Below are 18,826 nucleotides of genomic sequence, written 5' to 3'. Positions count from 1 at the left end.
CTGAAAATCCCAGGATCGGACAGTGTGGAGGTGGAGAGGAGGGGAGGGGCTTCGAAGACGGCGAAGTGATGATTGACAGCAAAGGCGACCAACTGTAATCGACGATGTGTTTTCCGTGGGGGGCGTGCCTGTACAATAACCAATAGAAAAGCTCGTACAGTTTGGCACAAGCTCGTGGGGCTTTAAAGAGCCCACAATATAAAAACTTTATTCTAAATATTTAAAGTGGCCGCTATTTACTGAGGCTCAAACAGTGACCGATCTAGATGTTTTGTGCGTGCGTGTGTGTGTGTGTGTGTGTGTGTGTGTGTGTGTGTGTGTGTGTGTGTGTGTGTGTGTGTGTGTGTGTGTGTGTGTGTGTGTGTGAGACTATGGAACAACTATAAAAGACTGGACAAGTGATTTTTTTATATTTTCAAATCTTTTCTTTTTTAATTCTGTCCATTTGTGTTCATTAGTTTGGTTTCTTTGATTATATGCCTGTGATTGGTTGGAATTTAAATTGTTCAATACTTTTGTTTTTGGAAAAAATGACATGAATAAGTTATTATTGTTGTTGTTGTTGCTGTAATTATTAATTCACTGCACATTCAAAACTATTTGTAAAGTCCAACAAATTAGAAAATAAATAAAACTTGTTGTAGAGTGGCATTAAATCTGTTTAAATCGGTTTGAAGTAGCCATTTTCCTTTTTTTTTATGAATAATGCTTCTCATAAATGTCAACAGTATTTTTAGTTGTAATTTGAATGTAATTACAGGTCATGTGTTGTGGTGAACCCTAACGGGAGCAGCCCACAGGAGAAGAATAAGACAGTATAACTTTCATTCTGTTCATTTGTGAAGAGCAAAATTATTTTTTAAAAAAAGGGGAAAAAAAATCCCCTTTGGTTTTATCCCAAGGGTGTTTCAGTTTCATGGAGTATTTTATTTTATGTGAATTTTTTTCATTAGTTGGCTCACAGAAAAGCATATTGGAAATGTCCAGATATTACTATTCCAACAGAAATCACTTTTGACATTCTTTTGTTGCATCATTAAAGGGGAAACAAAGATTATTTGTATGTTTGCTTGTAATAGTTTCCATACTTGACTGTACCGTGCATGCGGAAAGTATTCACAGTGCTTCACTTTTTCCAGTTTTTTCATTTTATTTATTTTTTTTATTCCAAAATGGATTAAATTATTTTTTCCACTCAAAATTCTACACACAATACCCAATAATGACAATGTGAAAAAAGTTTTTTTTTTTTGTTGCAAATTTATATATACAAAACCACTAGAAATCACATGTACATAAGTATTTACAGCTTTTGCCATGAAGCTCAAAATTGAGCTCAGGTGCATCCTGTTTCCCCTGATCATCCTTGAGGTGTTTCTACAGCTTAATTGGAGTAGGATTGTCTTGAGGCACAAATCTGGGGAAGGGTACAGAAACATTTCTGCTGCTTTGAAGGTCCCAATGAGCACAGTGGCCTCCATAATCTGTAAATGGAAGTTCAGATCCACCAGGACTCTTCCTAGAGCTGGCCGCCCATCTAAAGCGGGTGGGGGAGAAGGGTCTTGGTCGGGGAGGTGACCAAGAACCTGATGGTTGCTCTGACAGAGCTCCAGCATTCCTCTGTGGAGAGAGGAGAACCTTCCAGAAGGGCAACCATGTAGCAATCCACCAATCAGGCCTGTATGGTAGAGTGGCCAGACAGAAGCCACCTCTTAGTAAAAGGCACATGGCAGCCCACCTGGAGTTTTGCAAAAGGCATCTCAAGGACTTTCAGACCATGAAAAACAAAATCTTCTAGTTTGATGAGACAAAGATTGAACTCTTCAGCGTGAATGCCAGGTGTCATGTTTGGAGGAAACCGGGCACCATCCCTACAGTGAAGCATGGTGGTGGCAGCATCATGCTGTGGGGATGTTTTTCAGCAGCAGGAACTGGGAGACTAGTCAGGATTGAGGGAAAGATGAATGCAGCAATGTACAGAGACATCCTGGATGAAAACCTGCTCCAGAGCACTGTTGACCTCAGACTGGGGTGACAGTTCATCTTTCAGCAGGACAATGACCCTAAACACACAGCCAAGATGTCAAAGGAGTGGGTTCTGGACAACTCTGTAAATGTCCTTGAGTGGCCCAGCCAGAGCCCAGACCTGAATCCAATTGATCATCTCAGGATAGATCTGAAAATGGCTGTACACCGACGCTCCCCATCCAGCCTGATGGAGCTTGAGAGGTGCTGCAAAGATGAATGGACAAAACTTCCCAAAGATAGGTGCACCAAGCTTGTGGTATCATATTCAAGAAGACTTGAAGCAGTAACTGCTACCAAAGGTGCATCATCAAAGTACTGAGCAAAGACTGTGAATACATGTGATTTCTGAGGGGTTTATATTATTATTATTATTATTATTATTATTAATAGATTTGCAAAAAAACAAACAAAAACAACAAAACATATTTTTTCATGTCGTCATTATGGGGTGTTGTGAGTAGAATTTTGAGGGAAAAAAATTAATTTACTCCATTTTGGAATAAGACTGTAACATAACAAAATGTGGAAAAAGTAAAGTGCTGTGAATACTTTCCACATGCACTGTATACAGTACATAAATTTTGTACCATCAGCATTTTGAACTGATGTAAATGTTCATATATTTCATGAAAATTCATAAAAAAAATACAAAGTGTGGTGCAAAGTGTCGGTACAAAGTAACATTTTCCATCCTAAAAAACAAAACACTTATGTTAATTATTGTTTTTTCCACCCTGTGTATCTGATGTTACTTGCGCAGGTGATGAGTTGTGCAAACTTTCAAAGTCCACAACAAGATAAAACAGAAAAGTAAATAAATGCATTATTATTGTTGTTGTTGTTGTAAAAAGCAGCGGTGGTGGCCAAGTGGTTAATGTGCTTGGTTTCAGTGCAGAAGGTTCTGGGTTCAAATCCCACCCCTGCCACATTTCTCCATGTAATGTGGAGTTGCGTCAGGAAGGGCATCCGGCGTAAAACCTGTGCCAATTCAACATGCAGATCCACCTTGGATTTGCTGTGGCGACCCCAAGTGCAAACAAGGGAGCAGCGAAGGGACTTACTTTATTGTTGTTGTTGTTGTTTTAAGTCAAAGTACTTGTAAGTCTTGGTTCATCACTTTTTCCCACAACAAAAATACTTACACAATCATAAGTGTAAAAATATCTGAAATTTTATTCAAAAGGAAAACAGTCCACCACTTAGGCCTTTAATATAGAAAAAGGTGGACAAATCATGTTTCTTTATACTCCCAGGAAGTGTGCATTTTAAAGCATTTAATGCTCCAAAATGCACCAATAAATATGGCATATACCCTTAGTTTCTCTGTTAAATTACTATAGAAAAAAACACTTTAAAAAATTAAAAGTATCTGAAACTTTGTTAAAGCAAGTGTATAAAACTCATATTGTATCTCTGTTATTCCTTTTTTACAAGCTGTAGTTTAGAATTACAAAACACTATCATGCACTCAGAAACCACACATTTAGAGGAACAGAGGAATAAAAATAAAAGCAAATGATGATTAAATTGGAGTAAAGGATGTTTCATGTCATCGATAATCCAAGATGTTATGAAGCTAGCACACAAATACTCTTGCAAAAGACCATTAAAATAAGTCTGCAGGTGTCTGATGGTGGATTTGTTGGATTCCAGGCACCGGTGCTCCATGTATTGGTTTTACATTTCCACTGTCTGAGTCCAAGACTGGGTTCAGTTCAGAATTGGAAACAAAAATATACCCAAGTCTAATCAGGCTGTAATCAGCAGATGAAACGTGTTGCAGTTTTACAAACTATCAGCTAACTTTATGACTGAAGATCGGTGTACTTCCACAGTGCCCATCGGAGTGGTAAATTTATAACACACAATAATCTGATGACTTCATTCAATTAGCGTGAATCCTCATGTGAATTAATGGAAACTACATCAAAACACAGACCACATTTTTTTTTTTCAAAATTATGCTCAAACTAGAGGAAGAGAGGACTTGGAAAACTGCACTGCTCCTCCACACCTACACCTTCTTCCACCACAGTCATGGCAAGTAATTGCGTGGTCCTGACAGATGGCTCTGCTGTACTGTCCCATCTGAGCAATTGTATAAATCTGATCTTTCTGCCAAGATGTCGGGCATATCTCATGCCAGTGTCCTGCTGTCTCACTGAGACTGCAAAAGTGGTGAAACACCCGAAAGTGGGTAAAGCTATGCAGAGATCTGGAGAATTGAGGCTGGACGTCTTTACTTAGGTGAGTGGAGGTGTTCTTCTGGTGTTGCAAGCAAGGTTTATTGAAATTTGGGGAGCAGGTATCATCCCAACTGACTGGAAGAAAGGAATTGTCTTCCCTCTCTGGAAAGTAAAACGTGACAACTGGGCAAGGTATTTCCAAGGGTCATTCACAGTACAATTCAGTGCCAGCTACTTGCTGCTCATTGTCCAGAGTAGTGTGGTTAATGTCCATGGAATCAATCATTGACTGTCTTCAGTACTCATTGAACGCAAGAATGAACGCTGGTAGTGCTTCTTTGCAACCTACATTGATTTTCAAAAAATGTTTGATTGAGGTGCCTCCTGATTATTGGCAGGATCTGCAATAAGTTTCTGGACATCATAACTAGTGCATACACTGGAACAGTAAGTGTTGACTTCTACCCAGTGAATTCTAGCATTTGTCATGGATGTGTTCTCTATCCTGCTCTGTTTGGTGATTGTGTGACCGTAGGACCTTTGTGACCAGGACGACGGTGGGATTGAACCCCGGACGGCTTGCACTAAAGACCATTCCTCTACCAGGTCAGCCAAAGGGGAATTCCCCGTTAGCCAAGCTAGCGGGAACGTCTTTTCAATCAAAACCCAGGACCTTCATCCTGCTACATATCTCCCCACCATTTTTGACTTTGTCCCGAAGTCACAGGTGCATTTAAACATGTTCTGTGACTACCCACATCCTGCCGACAGTTGCAATTGTGACTGTAGGACCTTTGTGGTTGGGACGACAGTGGGATCGAACCCCGGACGGCTCGCACTAAAGACCATTCCTTTACCAGGTCAGCCAAAGGGGAATTCCCCGTTAGCCAAGCTAGCGGGAACGTCTTTTCAATCAGGACCCAGGACCTTCATCATGCTACACTTGTATGGACTGGGTGTTGGGTAAGATTGTGAATTCCAGCGAATTGTGTGCCTTTATTTCTGAGAAAATTGACTGAGTTTGCCGATCTTTTTGGAGTCGCTGGATATCATGATATCATGAGTATCCTCCACTTGAGAAGTGGGCGAAGAATTAGAGTGTCTAGATTTGTGATTGTCCTTCATCAAGACTAAAAACCGTAATATACATTTGCTTTTTAGCATTTGCATAAACAAGTAGCTGCATCGTGAATGTAATTCTGCACATTCTTGCGTATTACTAGAGGATTCCAGCAGAGATTCCAGCAGCACCACATAGATGTTCCATTTTCTCATAAATCTCTGAAATGTTACTGATCTCTTGCCAGCTGTTTTGACAAGCATATAGAGGTGTGTAATTGCAGACTTGGTCACACAACATTTGTTCAAATCTTTCCACCGTGTTTTGTAGCTGTTGATCATCTTGGTACTCCCCATGTTCACATGTATATCTGCATCTTGCAGACATATACAAATAATTCCTAAGAAAACACACAATCACCTCACTGCAGATGCAGAATACGCAAGGCAGCCATCCTGCATATGCAAAGACATAGTTAAAATCAAGTAGAAGATCCAGGTTGTCACTGATACCCTGGACTCAGCTATCAGCAGTGTCTCTGTGTATAGCGCAAGTGTCAAATATGTCAAGAGATTTGTCTTTCTTAGCAGTGACATTCAGGTCTCTGGGAACTCTGCCTTTGACATCAATAGATGCCAAAGAAGAGCTTGTGGATTCATGTCACTACACTGAGGTTTTTGCCAATGCTGATACCCTAAGGTCGAAGCCCTTAGGGTCCAGGTACTATGGGTCTTATATGTGGTGAGATCTGGATGCAAACGAGTGTCCTAAGAAAATGGCTGGATGTCTTTTGTACTAGATCTCTCCGGGGAATCTCTGGGCATTGCTGGAATGACTTTGTGTCAAATGAAGTTACTGAAACACAACTGAACTGTACCGCTTGCATCGTGAAGAAACATGAGCTTTGAAATTACACCCATGTGGTGTGCTACCCTGAGCATGACCCAGTACAGTGGCCTTAGTAACAGTGCAGGACCCCAGCATTGCATAAGGCCAAGGGGATGACAATGTATTCCCTGGCTGTGGCAGATAGATTGCTACTTTCTGGAGGTGGGGGTGGACCGATGATTTGCATGAATGGTTGCCAACCAGGAACCAGGGAATGTAGTGGATGCGGCAGTCTGCACCACCTGTGTACAGTTGTAGATCGGAGATGACCTTTTTAAACCACACAACTCATAATCACCACAAACTCATTGTTCTTGAAAATACATTTTAATAGTTGTTTTGTTTGTAGTTTTGCACAAACTGTAATTAATTGAGGGCTCAGGGTGGTAAGTTGCAACACTAATGTCAAGGTGATGTAACTACATTATTTATGTACAAGGGATGAAGCCAGAAATTTGGGAAGGGGTGGGTGGGGGGGTATTTGTTGACTTGATGGTTCCATCGCAGCATTGCAACCTTTCTGTATCACCAAAATCTATTTTTACGCATTTTTACACTTTTTTTCATGAGTGTTTCACACATTTTCAAATAGTGAATAATTTTCTGTACAAATAAATATTCAAGTGTTTCAAACCAGTGGATCGTTTTCTGTAGCAACTGTTTTATTTAATGTTTCAAGCCTTTTAAAACAGGAAATGCTTTTCAGAAGCAACTGCTTTGTTTATCTGTTAGAGCAATTCACAACAGTCAACCATCGTTTGAAATGAATCGTTAACTTTGTTTTCGAGTGTGAATCATTCTGAAGCAGTTGTCTCAATCACTATGTGTGGAATATTCTGGAAAGTCAGCCATTGACGCTACGTTACATGCTACAGTTGAAGACAAATAAGTGTTAAAACAGTCCCTGGGTGTTAGATTAAAACACACTTTTGCGAGCTTTTAGAATAGGTTAGCCTTCTTCTTCATATCGTTGCATTTCCAAAGTGGAAGTGTGTCGAACTCCTCTATGGTCATGTCAAAGATGTTAAAGAATGAATGCGGTGACAGGTAACGCTGCAAAGGGGAGCAGAAGAGAATAACGTTAGGTAGAGTTTTGTTTATGCCATCAGTACAGCACTGGTGAGCAGAGATAAGCACAAAAAATGTGGCACAAGCTTTGGTGGAATCCAACATGGCCTAGGCAAGGTCAGCAAGAGGTCATTCATTTTTGGGAAGGTCAAGGTCATTGGAGCCAAATGTCAGATTGCCATGGCTGCTACTGTCTACATGTACTATTATCTAGTTTGATCTAAAATCTGTGACTTGGTGGTAGATTGCACTCATGCCTTGTTACCAAGCAACACACTGTAGCTGTTGTATTTGATTCCATTTCATCTTTGTTACTGGTCTCTATTAAAGCACCAATAAAAGTAATTAAAAGCAGAAAGATTCTGTGTCTGAAAGGAAATGGGTCACATTATTACTCATTTTTGTGCACTTCACCTCCAGTCTTGTTCTGTCAACATCCTTTGGAAGCTTCACACGTCCTCTGTTGGCAACTGTGAGCATTTCGTACGGGTAAACCTGGTCAAAAACATGTTGATTATTAGATGCCGTGCACAACCTATTCATAATTTTTTTTTGTACATGAAAAAAGGTGCATATTATATTCATTTTCACTAAGCACAGACTGTATGGAACATTTATTACACTGACACAGAGGCAAGGAATTAATAAAGTCATAAAAGTTTAAAATAAGTTATTTTAGGTTTCATATTGTTCATAACAGGTGAGTTTCTGCATACATAAAAACTGTGTGACATTTATTATATTTAATTTGAGACTCTAACCATTTTTAACTGTCAAAAGAAGACAATTTTTTAAAATAAATAAATAAAACTGGTTCTGCACAATACGATGTACTGTAAAAAGGGCTCGAGTTCGAGTATTCTGCTTCATGCGAACATGGAGAATTTGCAAAACTATTTTGAACACAAAATATACTTAAACAGATCTGAGGAGCTGCAATTTTATTCATACACAGAGTGCATCTGCAATTGTGTATTATTTAAGCATATCTATATACAATCTCAGATCTTGCTGTGTTCATTAGTTAATAAATTAGTTAATACACATGCAATGTGTGTTACTCCGTTAATAAACTTGTGGAGTTTTTCTTTATCTTATAATCTCCACAAATCTGGATGAAATGAAGAATTTTATCAAAACAAATAACATGTTCAATACTGGAGTTGACTAAAATTCACTAATGCACAGAAATTGATTACATCTGATGAGAGGGTCGAGCTTACCCTGAAACGGAAGCTATTCGATTTTGGGGTGAATTGCTTAAAGAACATTTTAAAAATCCTTAAAAGAAAGGGAATTTTGGAGTGACATACTCCTTCTCACTTATGTTTGAATTTAGTGTCAAATTTACAAAGAAAATTACCTTTGTGACTACGCTCTAAAAAAATTAACCACTATCTTAATGAGAAAAAGTGATGTAACAATTTGCATAGATTTTTTTTAATCATTTCAACTTAATTAAAATTATTTCAACTTAACTAGAGAAATCTTGTTGCATTAACTCAGTTGAAAGTTTAAATAACGAAGTTGAAATAACTAAAAAATGTATGCAAATTGTTACATTAATTTCTCTTGTTGAAACAGGAGTTCCTTTTTTACAGTGTAGGTGGTGATGAAGGTTCAATGGCAACTTATATAAACATATAAATAAATTAAAGCTAGATGTGCACAATTTGCATTTATTAAAAAAACTATAATGGATTTTATGTTTCAAACAAAATGTTTCATGCACGCTAATGTAACAGTTGTGCAATTTGAAGTCACAGATCTGGTATCTTGTGCCTTTTTTATTGTATATCTATTGATTTAATCATATGTGTAACATTTACATTAGAGCTACAGTCATAACCCTTCTCTGGTGCACGATTCTTTAGAAAATTCAACTGAGCAAAATTAATAAAACACATTTAATACTTGCTTTTTGTTCGGACAAATTAGGCATAGACACTCCTCTGTCCATTTGTGACAGTGGACGCAGACCATCAGGGATGAGCTATAGAGCAGATCAAAGACATGTGACCAAAAATGATCGTTAGGATTAATGAATTTTACAAATACAGTTTTACAAAGTAGGAGGAATGACATGTCTGATAATGAAGAACCTTGGTGAAGATGAAGTAAATATATAGCACTGTACAAAGATTTTAACTGAGAATGTAATTTTCTATAAAACATGGAAAAAAAGGGGAAATATAGTAAACCAATCTGACTACAATAAAACACAAATGACTCACCATCACATCTGAAAGGGAAGAAGAAAAAAAACAACAAAACAAAAGTAAGAAATAAATTTTAAAAAAATTACCTTCAGGGTGAAATAGTTGTGATTAACATATATGAAAATCAAATTAAAAAGAATGGAGGAGTGTGTAGAATTACCGCCGGCTCTGTTGCTGTTGTACTGGGGGATTTCAGTTTGCTGCGGCTTGATGAGATGTAAACATATTAGAACATTTTAAGTAGGTTTAGAAAAAGAACCCCAGACAAATCTGTAATCGGATAAATATAAAGTCTGGAAGACTAAATGTAGTATATTAATGAAGGCAGTGTCCGGAGGATAAGAGAGGATTAAGTAGCAGTGGTATTGGTCTTACCAGATTAAGGCTGTTGTAACCGTATCTCGGCAAAGAAGCTGTTTGGGTGGTGGTGGGACTCACGTCTGAAAGTGAAACTGACAATCAGTAAATGCATGCGGAACTCTGGCCACACCCAAAACGACTGAGTGAAATATACTTTGCCAACTTCTATTAGAGATCTATATATTTGTTCTGTAAATTAGATTTCTTAGTACAACTCATGTTTTCATCTTTAGGTTGGACGTGGCGGCATTTAAAAGTGGTTAAGAGGCTCTTTGCCTAAGAGCTTTTTATGCTTATTTACAATTGTTGTGTGTCATTACAGTGAAGTAATTTTATTGTACAAAATTAGATTTATTTGCTGACAAGATTGGTGGAACTGAAAGAGAGAAGAGCACCATCCAGTCAAATGACAGTTCTGAGCTCATCTAGAACCTTGAACAAATTAGATTTCTGTCAATGCAAACACAAAAAATATGTCATACTGTAAGTAGTTTGAGCTATTATGTACAGAGCCCTGGACATGACATGGTAAAAAACAAAAAAATCGTGGCCAGAAGTACCAATTTGTGCACACAAAATACTACTTCGTGGCCACAAAATAAGTACAAATTAAGTATTTCATCTGCAGGAATGAGTATTTTGTGGCCACAAATTAGTATTTTGTGCGCACGATTTATTTATTTTTTTCATCATGTCATGTCTGGGGCTCCGTAATTATGGATATCAGTGACCACAAAATAGTGGCTATAATACAATATGCTTAATTCTTTTATTAAATAGTTATTATTGTATGATTAATAATATTAATTTTAACTGGACTGTTATTTAAAATGGCAGCACGGTGGCTTAGTGGTTAGCACTGTTGCCTCACAGCGAGAAGGTTGTGGGTTCAATTCCCGTGGCCTTTCTGTGTGGAGTTTGCATGGTCTCCCCATGTTTGCGTGGGTTTCCTCCGGGTGCTCCGGTTTCCTCCCACATCCAAAGACATGCGGGTTAGGTGGATTGGAATCTTTAAAATTGTCCGTAGGTGTGTGTGTGGGTGTGTCAGTGTTTGTTTGTCTATTTGTGGCCCTGCGACAGACTAGCGTCCTGTCCTGTGTGTACCCCACCTCGCGCTCTATGACTGCTGGGATAGGCTCCAGCCCCCCGCGACCCTTAATTGGACTAAGCGGTGGACGATGGATGGATGTTATTTAAAATGCAATTAAAACAAATAAGCAGCTCCAGTGAGCTAGTGGGAATATGTGTGTGTGTGTGTGTGTATATATACACACATATATATATATATATATATATATATATATATATATATATATATATATATATATATATATATATATATATATATATATATACATATATATGTATATATATATACATATATATACACATATATATATATATATATATATATATATATATATATATATATATATATATATATATATATACATATATATATATATATATATATATGACTGAAGTGAAAGTAACACAACAATGAAAAGTAAAGAGATGAAAGAAACATTTTGCAGATCAAAGGAAAATCAATGTTACAAAAAAGGTGATGAAAAAATGGATGATGCCATGGGCAGACACATTAAAGCAAAGATCAAAGAGAAGCTTATGTCAATATGACAAAGAAAGACATAAAAGGCAACTTCTGGAGGTATCACAAGGTGAGGCTGTTAGTTAAGAAGTCCAAAGAAAACCTGTGTCACATTGACAGAGACAAAAGGAAACATTTTCATGTCTTAAGACAACCATTAAAAAAATCTGAGTGAAGTTTATATCATGATGTAAAGGATATTAAAGTAAAACGTCAACAATGTCATAAGGGAGATTAAAGGAAAATGTTGATAATGTCATAAGACATGCATGTTAGAGAAGAGCTCAAAGGAAACCTTTGAGATAAAGGGAAAAATATGAGGAACATAGAGTTTAACACAAAAATTCAATCAACCCCACTTTGACGGTTGGTCAGATAAATGCAAACGGGGTGATCATATTACCTTCACCCCTCCTGTGAAGGTAATATGATATGTTTGATAAGTATTTGCATGAATAATTAAAATGTGATTTGACTAATGAAGAGTTCATTCATACTGTACCATGCTGTTTGTAAATTGGAGGTTTCCTGTACATGTTGAAGCCTTCTTCTGCAAGAAGAAAAGAACACAGGGTCAACACATTCACTATTTGGAAAACAAATAAGAACCAAATTATATAATGTAAGCTACAAACACCTCACTGAGTGATTTTCATGGATTATCACATCTTGCAAAAAACTAATTACCTTTTTAAAAAGTCAGAACTTGAAATACAACACACATTTCCATTTTTATTTCTTTTAAGTGCATGGCAAAATGATATTAAACACACAAATTATTTTGCTTCATGGTTTATATGATTAATTACGTTGCATAGTGAAATGAATATTTAATGCTCAATCAGTTCACATTGGAATAATTAAATTACATTCAAAAGTATTTTGCATTTTCAGTGTTGTCCAGTAGGTGTCAGTGTAGACAATAAAAAGTAAATGCAATTTTTCTGTCAAAATAAAATTTTCATTGAAGTTAAATTAAAAATTGATAATTCATGCATATAAACCAAAAACACTAAATAAACAATTATTATTGCTTTTTACTTAACATTAATACTGATTTGAATTCAGGCCTGAAAATCCTCCTTATGGTGATAATGGCCTGTTTTGTTGTAATATCTTAGCACCACTTGCTTGTTTATGCGAGGAAATATTTAAGATCATAATCCCATCAGAAGAGGAGATACAGAAAAGGATAAGAGAGTAGGAAGAGGAGGAGGAGGAGGAAGAGGAGGAAAGGTCTTACCTTCAGTGTGAGGGACAAAGGTGTGACACAAAGAAGGGGAGGGACAGTTGTCATTGCTGCCAGAATGTAAGGAGTCTGAAAGTGTCATCCCTGATAGATATTATCAGAAAGAAGTGGTCAAATAGAAGGAGGAGGATGAGATGAGATGAGGAGACGTAGTGACATAGGAAACAGTGAGGAGAGGAGCAGCAGCATCATCACAGACTGGGACCATTTTAAATGTAAGAACTCTCCTCACCTGGCCGGTGGAAGTGTTGTGGTGATTTCGACACAGGCGGTGTGTAGCTATGACGATTATGCATCCCATGAAATCCGAAGGATCCGTGGCTTTTCGATTCAGGTATGTGTTGTTTCATATCACAAGACTGTGAAAAAAATAACATTCAATACACAGAGGGAACATCTGCAACAATTTGATTAGTTTTAAATTAGTTTATAAATGGTTTGATTAATGGGTGACAGTTGGGACATAAATATATCTAATAATTAAAATAGTAAAAAGTAATAAATTATTATTATTATTATTATTATTAGTAGTAGTAGTAGTAGTAGTAGTAGTATGAAAGTATTTACCTGGGTGGTCTGAGATACAGTCTGTGGGGACTAAAACAGAAACAACCATGTTAACTGAACCACACATCCCTCAGAAAATACCAGATATTAAGGGAAAATAACTTCATAACTTTATTTGCATCTCTGGATTTAATTTCAATGGCTTTTAATAGATAATATTGTCAATAAGCTAGATGTGCTTCCTTGAAAATGCACTTTCTTGTAAGGGAAAAAAAAACTCTTAATTACTCCTTAGTAAGTACCAAATAACTGTATTTTCCTCCAAATTACCTTCATTAAATATACAGATAATATATTTTGTAAATTTCTCTGAATTCTAACTGTAAAATGCAGAGGTGGGAGTAAGTCACCATCAAGTCACTCTTAAGTCATGAATCAGCAAGTCCCAAGTCAAGTCTCAAGTCATAATGACCACCAATTGTTTGCAAGCTGACTTGAGACTTGACTTGGGACTTGCAGATTGATGACTTGAGAATGACTTGACAGTGATGTACTCCCACCTCTGGTGAAATATTAGTACAAAGTAAATAACACCATGAAAGTCGGTTATGTAATATCACTATAAAATTCTGCTCTAGCAAAGTGCAACCTGATCTGAAAATAAATTAGTATAATTGGATAATATACTTCCTTTATATAATTGTTAATTTGGGGCCGTGTGTTGGAAAGCACTTTTTTTTAATCAATAAATGCAGAACAGTTTTCCCTCAACATCTTTGGTATACAATTTCAAATAACTTGAATAAAACCAAAACGGTTGGGGCATGAATATATCTAATAATTAAAATACTAAAAAGTAATTAAAAATATTATTATTATTATGTATTTTAAAATGCTTTAAAAATGAATGCCAGTGACAATTTGGGGTATGAAATTAGTTATAATTTTTAATAGTGACAATTTTAATTTGTTAATAATTTGCAAAATGTACTTGTGTGGAGAATTTGTATATATATATATATATATATATAAAATCAAAATCAAATCAATTTTATTTATATAGCGCCAAATCACAACAAACAGTTGCCCCAAGGCGCTTTATATTGTAAGGCAAGGCCATACAATAATTACGGAAAAACCCCAACGGTCAAAATGACCCCCTGTGAGCAAGCACTTGGCGACACTGGGAAGGAAAAACTCCCTTTTAACAGGAAGAAACCTCCAGCAGAACCAGGCTCAGGGAGGGGCAGTCTTCTGCTGGGACTGGTTGGGGCTGAGGGAGAGAACCAGGAAAAAGACATGCTGTGGAGGGGAGCAGAGATCAATCACTAATGATTAAATGCAGAGTGGTGCATACAGAGCAAAAAGAGAAAGAAACACTCAGTGCATCATGGGAACCCCCCAGCAGTCTAAGTCTATAGCAGCATAACTAAAGGATGGTTCAGGGTCACCTGATCCAGCCCTAACTATAAGCTTTAGCAAAAAGGAAAGTTTTAAGCCTAATCTTAAAAGTAGAGAGGGTGTCTGTCTCCCTGATCTGAATTGGGAGCTGGTTCCACAAGAGGGGAGCCTGAAAGCTGAAGGCTCTGCCTCCCATTTTACTCTTACAAACCCTAGGAACTACAAGTAAGCCTGCAGTCTGAGAGCGAAGCACTCTATTGGGGTGATATGGTACTATGAGGTCCCTAAGATAAGATGGGACCTGATTATTCAAAACCTTATAAGTAAGAAGAAGAATTTTAAATTCTATTCTAGAATTAACAGGAAGCCAATGAAGAGAGGCCAATATGGGTGAGATATGCTCTCTCCTTCTAGTCCCTGTCAGTACTCTAGCTGCAGCATTTTGAATTAACTGAAGGCTTTTCAGGGAACTTTTAGGACAACCTGATAATAATGAATTACAATAGTCCAGCCTAGAGGAAATAAATGCATGAATTAGTTTTTCAGCATCACTCTGAGACAAGACCTTTCTAATTTTAGAGATATTGCACAATTGCAAAAAAGCAGTCCTACATATTTGTTTAATATGAGCACTGAATGACATATCCTGATCAAAAATGACTCCAAGATTTCTCACAGTATTACTAGAGGTCAGGGTAATGCCATCCAGAGTAAGGATCTGGTTAGACACCATGTTTCTAAGATTTGTGGGGCCAAGTACAATAACTTCAGTTTTATCTGAGTTTAAAAGCAGGAAATTAGAGGTCATCCATGTCTTTATGTCTGTAAGACAATCCTGCAGTTTAGCTAATTGGTGTGTGTCCTCTGGCTTCATGGATAGATAAAGCTGGGTATCATCTGCGTAACAATGAAAATTTAAGCAATGCTGTCTAATAATACTGCCTAAGGGAAACATGTATAAAATGAATAAAATTGGTCCTAGCACAGAACCTTGTGGAACTCCATAATTAACCTTAGTCTGTCAAGAAGATTCCCCATTTACATGAACAAATTGTAATCTATTAGATAAATATGATTCAAACCACCGCAGCGCAATGCCTTTAATACCTATGGCATGCTCTAATCTCTGTAATAAAATTTTATGGTCAACAGTATCAAAAGCAGCACTGAGGTCTAACAGAACAAGCACAGAGATGAGTCCACTGTCTGAGGCCATAAGAAGATCATTTGTAACCTTCACTAATGCTGTTTCTGTACTATGATGAATTCTAAAACCTGACTGAAACTCTTCAAATAGACCATTCCTCTGCAGATGATCAGTTAGCTGTTTTACAACTACCCTTTCAAGAATTTTTAAGAGAAAAGGAAGGTTGGAGATTGGCCTATAATTAGCTAAGATAGCTGGGTCAAGTGATGGCTTTTTAAGTAATGGTTTAATTACTGCCACCTTAAAAGCCTGTGGTACATAGCCAACTAATAAAGATAGATTGATCATATTTAAGATCGAAGCATTAATTAATGGTAGGGCTTCCTTGAGCAGCCTGGTAGGAATGGGGTCTAATAGACATGTTGATGGTTTGGAGGAAGTAACTAATGAAAATAACTCAGACAGAACAATCTGAGAGAAAGAGTCTAACCAAATACCGGCATCACTGAAAGCAGCCAAAGATAACGATATGTCTTTGAGATGGTTATGAGTAATTTTGTCTCTAATAGTTAAAATTTTATTAGCAAAGAAACTCATGAAGTCATTACTAGTTAAAGTTAAAGGAATACTCGGCTCAATAGAGCTCTGACTCTTTGTCAGCCTGGCTACAGTGCTGAAAAGAAACCTGGGGTTGTTCTTATTTTCTTCAATTAGTGATGAGTAGTAAGATGTCCTAGCTTTACAGAGGGCTTTTTTTTTATAGAGCAACAGACTCTTTTTCCAGGCTAAGTGAAGATCTTCTAAATTAGTGAGACGCCATTTCCTCTCCAACTTACGGGTTATCTGCTTTAAGCTGCGAGTTTGTGAGTTATACCACGGAGTCAGGCACTTCTGATTTAAGGCTCTCTTTTTCAGAGGAGCTACAGCATCCAAAGTTGTCTTCAATGAGGATGTAAAACTATTGACGAGATACTCTATCTCACTCACAGAGTTTAGGTAGCTACTCTGCACTGTGTTGGTATATGGCATTAGAGAACATAAAGAAGGAATCATATCCTTAAACCTAGTTACAGCGCTTTCTGAAAGACTTTTAGTGTAATGAAACTTATTCTCCACTGCTGGGTAGTCCATCAGAGTAAATGTAAATGTTATTAAGAAATGATCAGACAGAAGGGAGTTTTCAGGGAATACTGTTAAGTCTTCAATTTCCATACCATAAGTCAGAACAAGAGCTAAGATATGATTAAAGTGGTGGGTGGACTCATTTACATTTTGAGCAAAGCCAATTGAGTCTAATAATAGATTAAATGCAGTGTTGAGGCTGTCATTCTCAGCATCTATGTGGATGTTAAAATCGCCCACTGTAATTATCTTATCTGATCTAAGCACTAAGTCAGACAAAAGGTCTGAAAATTCACAGAGAAACTCACAGTAACGACCAGGTGGACGATAGATAATAACAAATAAAACTGGTTTTTGGGACTTCCAATTTGGATGGACAAGACTAAGAGTCAAGCTTTCAAATGAATTAAAGCTCTGTCTGGGTTTTTGATTAATTAATAAGCTGGAATGGAAGATTGCTGCTAATCCTCCGCCTCGGCCTGTGCTACGAGCATTCTGGCAGTTAGTGTGACTCGGGGGTGTTGACTCATTTAAACTAACATATTCATCCTGCTGTAACCAGGTTTCTGTAAGGCAGAATAAATCAATATGTTGATCAATTATTATATCATTTACTAACAGGGACTTAGAAGAGAGAGACCTAATGTTTAATAGACCACATTTAACTGTTTTAGTCTGTGGTGCAGTTGAAGGTGCTATATTATTTTTTCTTTTTGAATTTTTATGCTTAAATAGATTTTTACTGGTTATTGGTGGTCTGGGAGCAGGCACCGTCTCTACGGGGATGGGGTAATGAGGGGATGGCAGGGGGAGAGACGCTGCAGAGAGGTGTGTAAGACTACAACTCTGCTTCCTGGTCCCAACCCTGGATAGTCACGGTTTGGAGGATTTAAGAAAATTGGCCAGATTTCTAGAAATGAGAGCTGCTCCATCCAAAGTGGGATGGATGCCGTCTCTCCTAACAAGACCAGGTTTTCCCCAGAAGCTTTGCCAATTATCAATGAAGCCCACCTCATTTTTTGGACACCACTCAGACAGCCAGCAATTCAAGGAGAACATGCGACTAAACATGTCACTCCCGGTCCAATTGGGGAGGGGCCCAGAGAAAACTACAGAGTCTGACATTGTTTTTGCAAAGTTACACACCGATTCAATGTTAATTTTAGTGACCTCTGATTGGCGTAACCGGGTGTCATTACTGCCGACGTGAATTACAATCTTACCAAATTTACGCTTAGCCTTAGCCAGCAGTTTCAAATTTCCTTCAGCGTCGCCTGCTCTGGCCTCCGGAAGACATTTGACTGTGGTTGCTGGTGTCACTAACTTCACATTTCTCAAAACAGAGTCGCCAATAACCAGAGTTTGATCCTCGGCGGGTGTGTCGCCGAGTGGGGAAAAACGGTTAGAAATGTGAACAGGTTGGCGGTGTACACGGGGCTTCTGTTTAGGCCTACGCTTCCTCCTCACAGTCACCCAGTCGGCCTGCTTTCCCGGCTGCTCGGGATCTGCTGGAGGGGAACTAACGGCGGCTAAGCTACCTTGGTCCGCACCGACTACAGGGGTCTGGCTAGCTGTAGAATTTTCCACGGTGCGGAGCCGAGTCTCCAATTCGCCCAGCCTGGCCTCCAAAGCTACGAATAAGCTCCACTTATTACAAGTACCATTACTGCTAAAGGAGGCCGAGGAATAACTAAACATTTCACACCCAGAGCAGAAAAGTGCGGGAGAGACAGGAGAAGCCGCCATGCTAAACCGGCTAAGAGCTAGTAGCTGCGCTAAGCTAGCGGATTCCTAAAAACACACAAAGTGAATAATGTGTAAATAATTTAGAGGTGATTCAGCAGAGGGAGTGCTTTAGTTAAGGCACGTGAAGATTACACTGTGAAACAAACATATATATATATATATATATAATGTTTTAGTTATCCTTGTAGATACAACTTTTCTATCCCATTTGGTTAGTTATTAATAATAATAATAAT

At 37.8% G+C, this 18,826-nt stretch overlaps 1 protein-coding gene across 5 annotated transcripts in view; it reads right to left on the bottom strand.

The window, feature by feature from the left end:
* Positions 1-6,511: 6,511 nt before the first annotated feature.
* Positions 6,512-18,826, bottom strand: part of LOC117531148 (actin-binding LIM protein 1-like) — a 45,582-nt gene continuing 33,267 nt past the window's right edge. For 2 of the 5 annotated variants that reach the window (XM_034194188.1, XM_034194187.1), the window contains 10 exons: positions 13,235-13,264; positions 12,900-13,026; positions 12,662-12,751; positions 11,921-11,968; positions 9,825-9,889; positions 9,610-9,655; positions 9,465-9,472; positions 9,149-9,223; positions 7,645-7,725; positions 6,513-7,215 (listed from right to left, as the gene is read on the bottom strand). In XM_034194188.1, coding sequence (XP_034050079.1) covers positions 7,102-7,215; positions 7,645-7,725; positions 9,149-9,223; positions 9,465-9,472; positions 9,610-9,655; positions 9,825-9,889; positions 11,921-11,968; positions 12,662-12,751; positions 12,900-13,026; positions 13,235-13,264 — 684 coding nt within the window. In that variant the 3' untranslated portion in view covers positions 6,513-7,101. Of the gene's footprint in view, positions 7,216-7,644; positions 7,726-9,148; positions 9,224-9,464; positions 9,473-9,609; positions 9,656-9,824; positions 9,890-11,920; positions 11,969-12,661; positions 12,752-12,899; positions 13,027-13,234; positions 13,265-18,826 lie in introns of all 5 variants that reach the window. The other 3 variants (XM_034194185.1, XM_034194186.1, XM_034194189.1) reach the window with 3 other exon arrangements.

The sequence above is a fragment of the Thalassophryne amazonica genome, chromosome 18 (assembly GCF_902500255.1).
Source record: "Thalassophryne amazonica chromosome 18, fThaAma1.1, whole genome shotgun sequence".
NCBI classification, from domain to species: domain Eukaryota; kingdom Metazoa; phylum Chordata; class Actinopteri; order Batrachoidiformes; family Batrachoididae; genus Thalassophryne; species Thalassophryne amazonica.
Note: the sequence above shows the minus strand (reverse complement) of the source record. Positions and strands in the feature narration are given on the sequence as shown.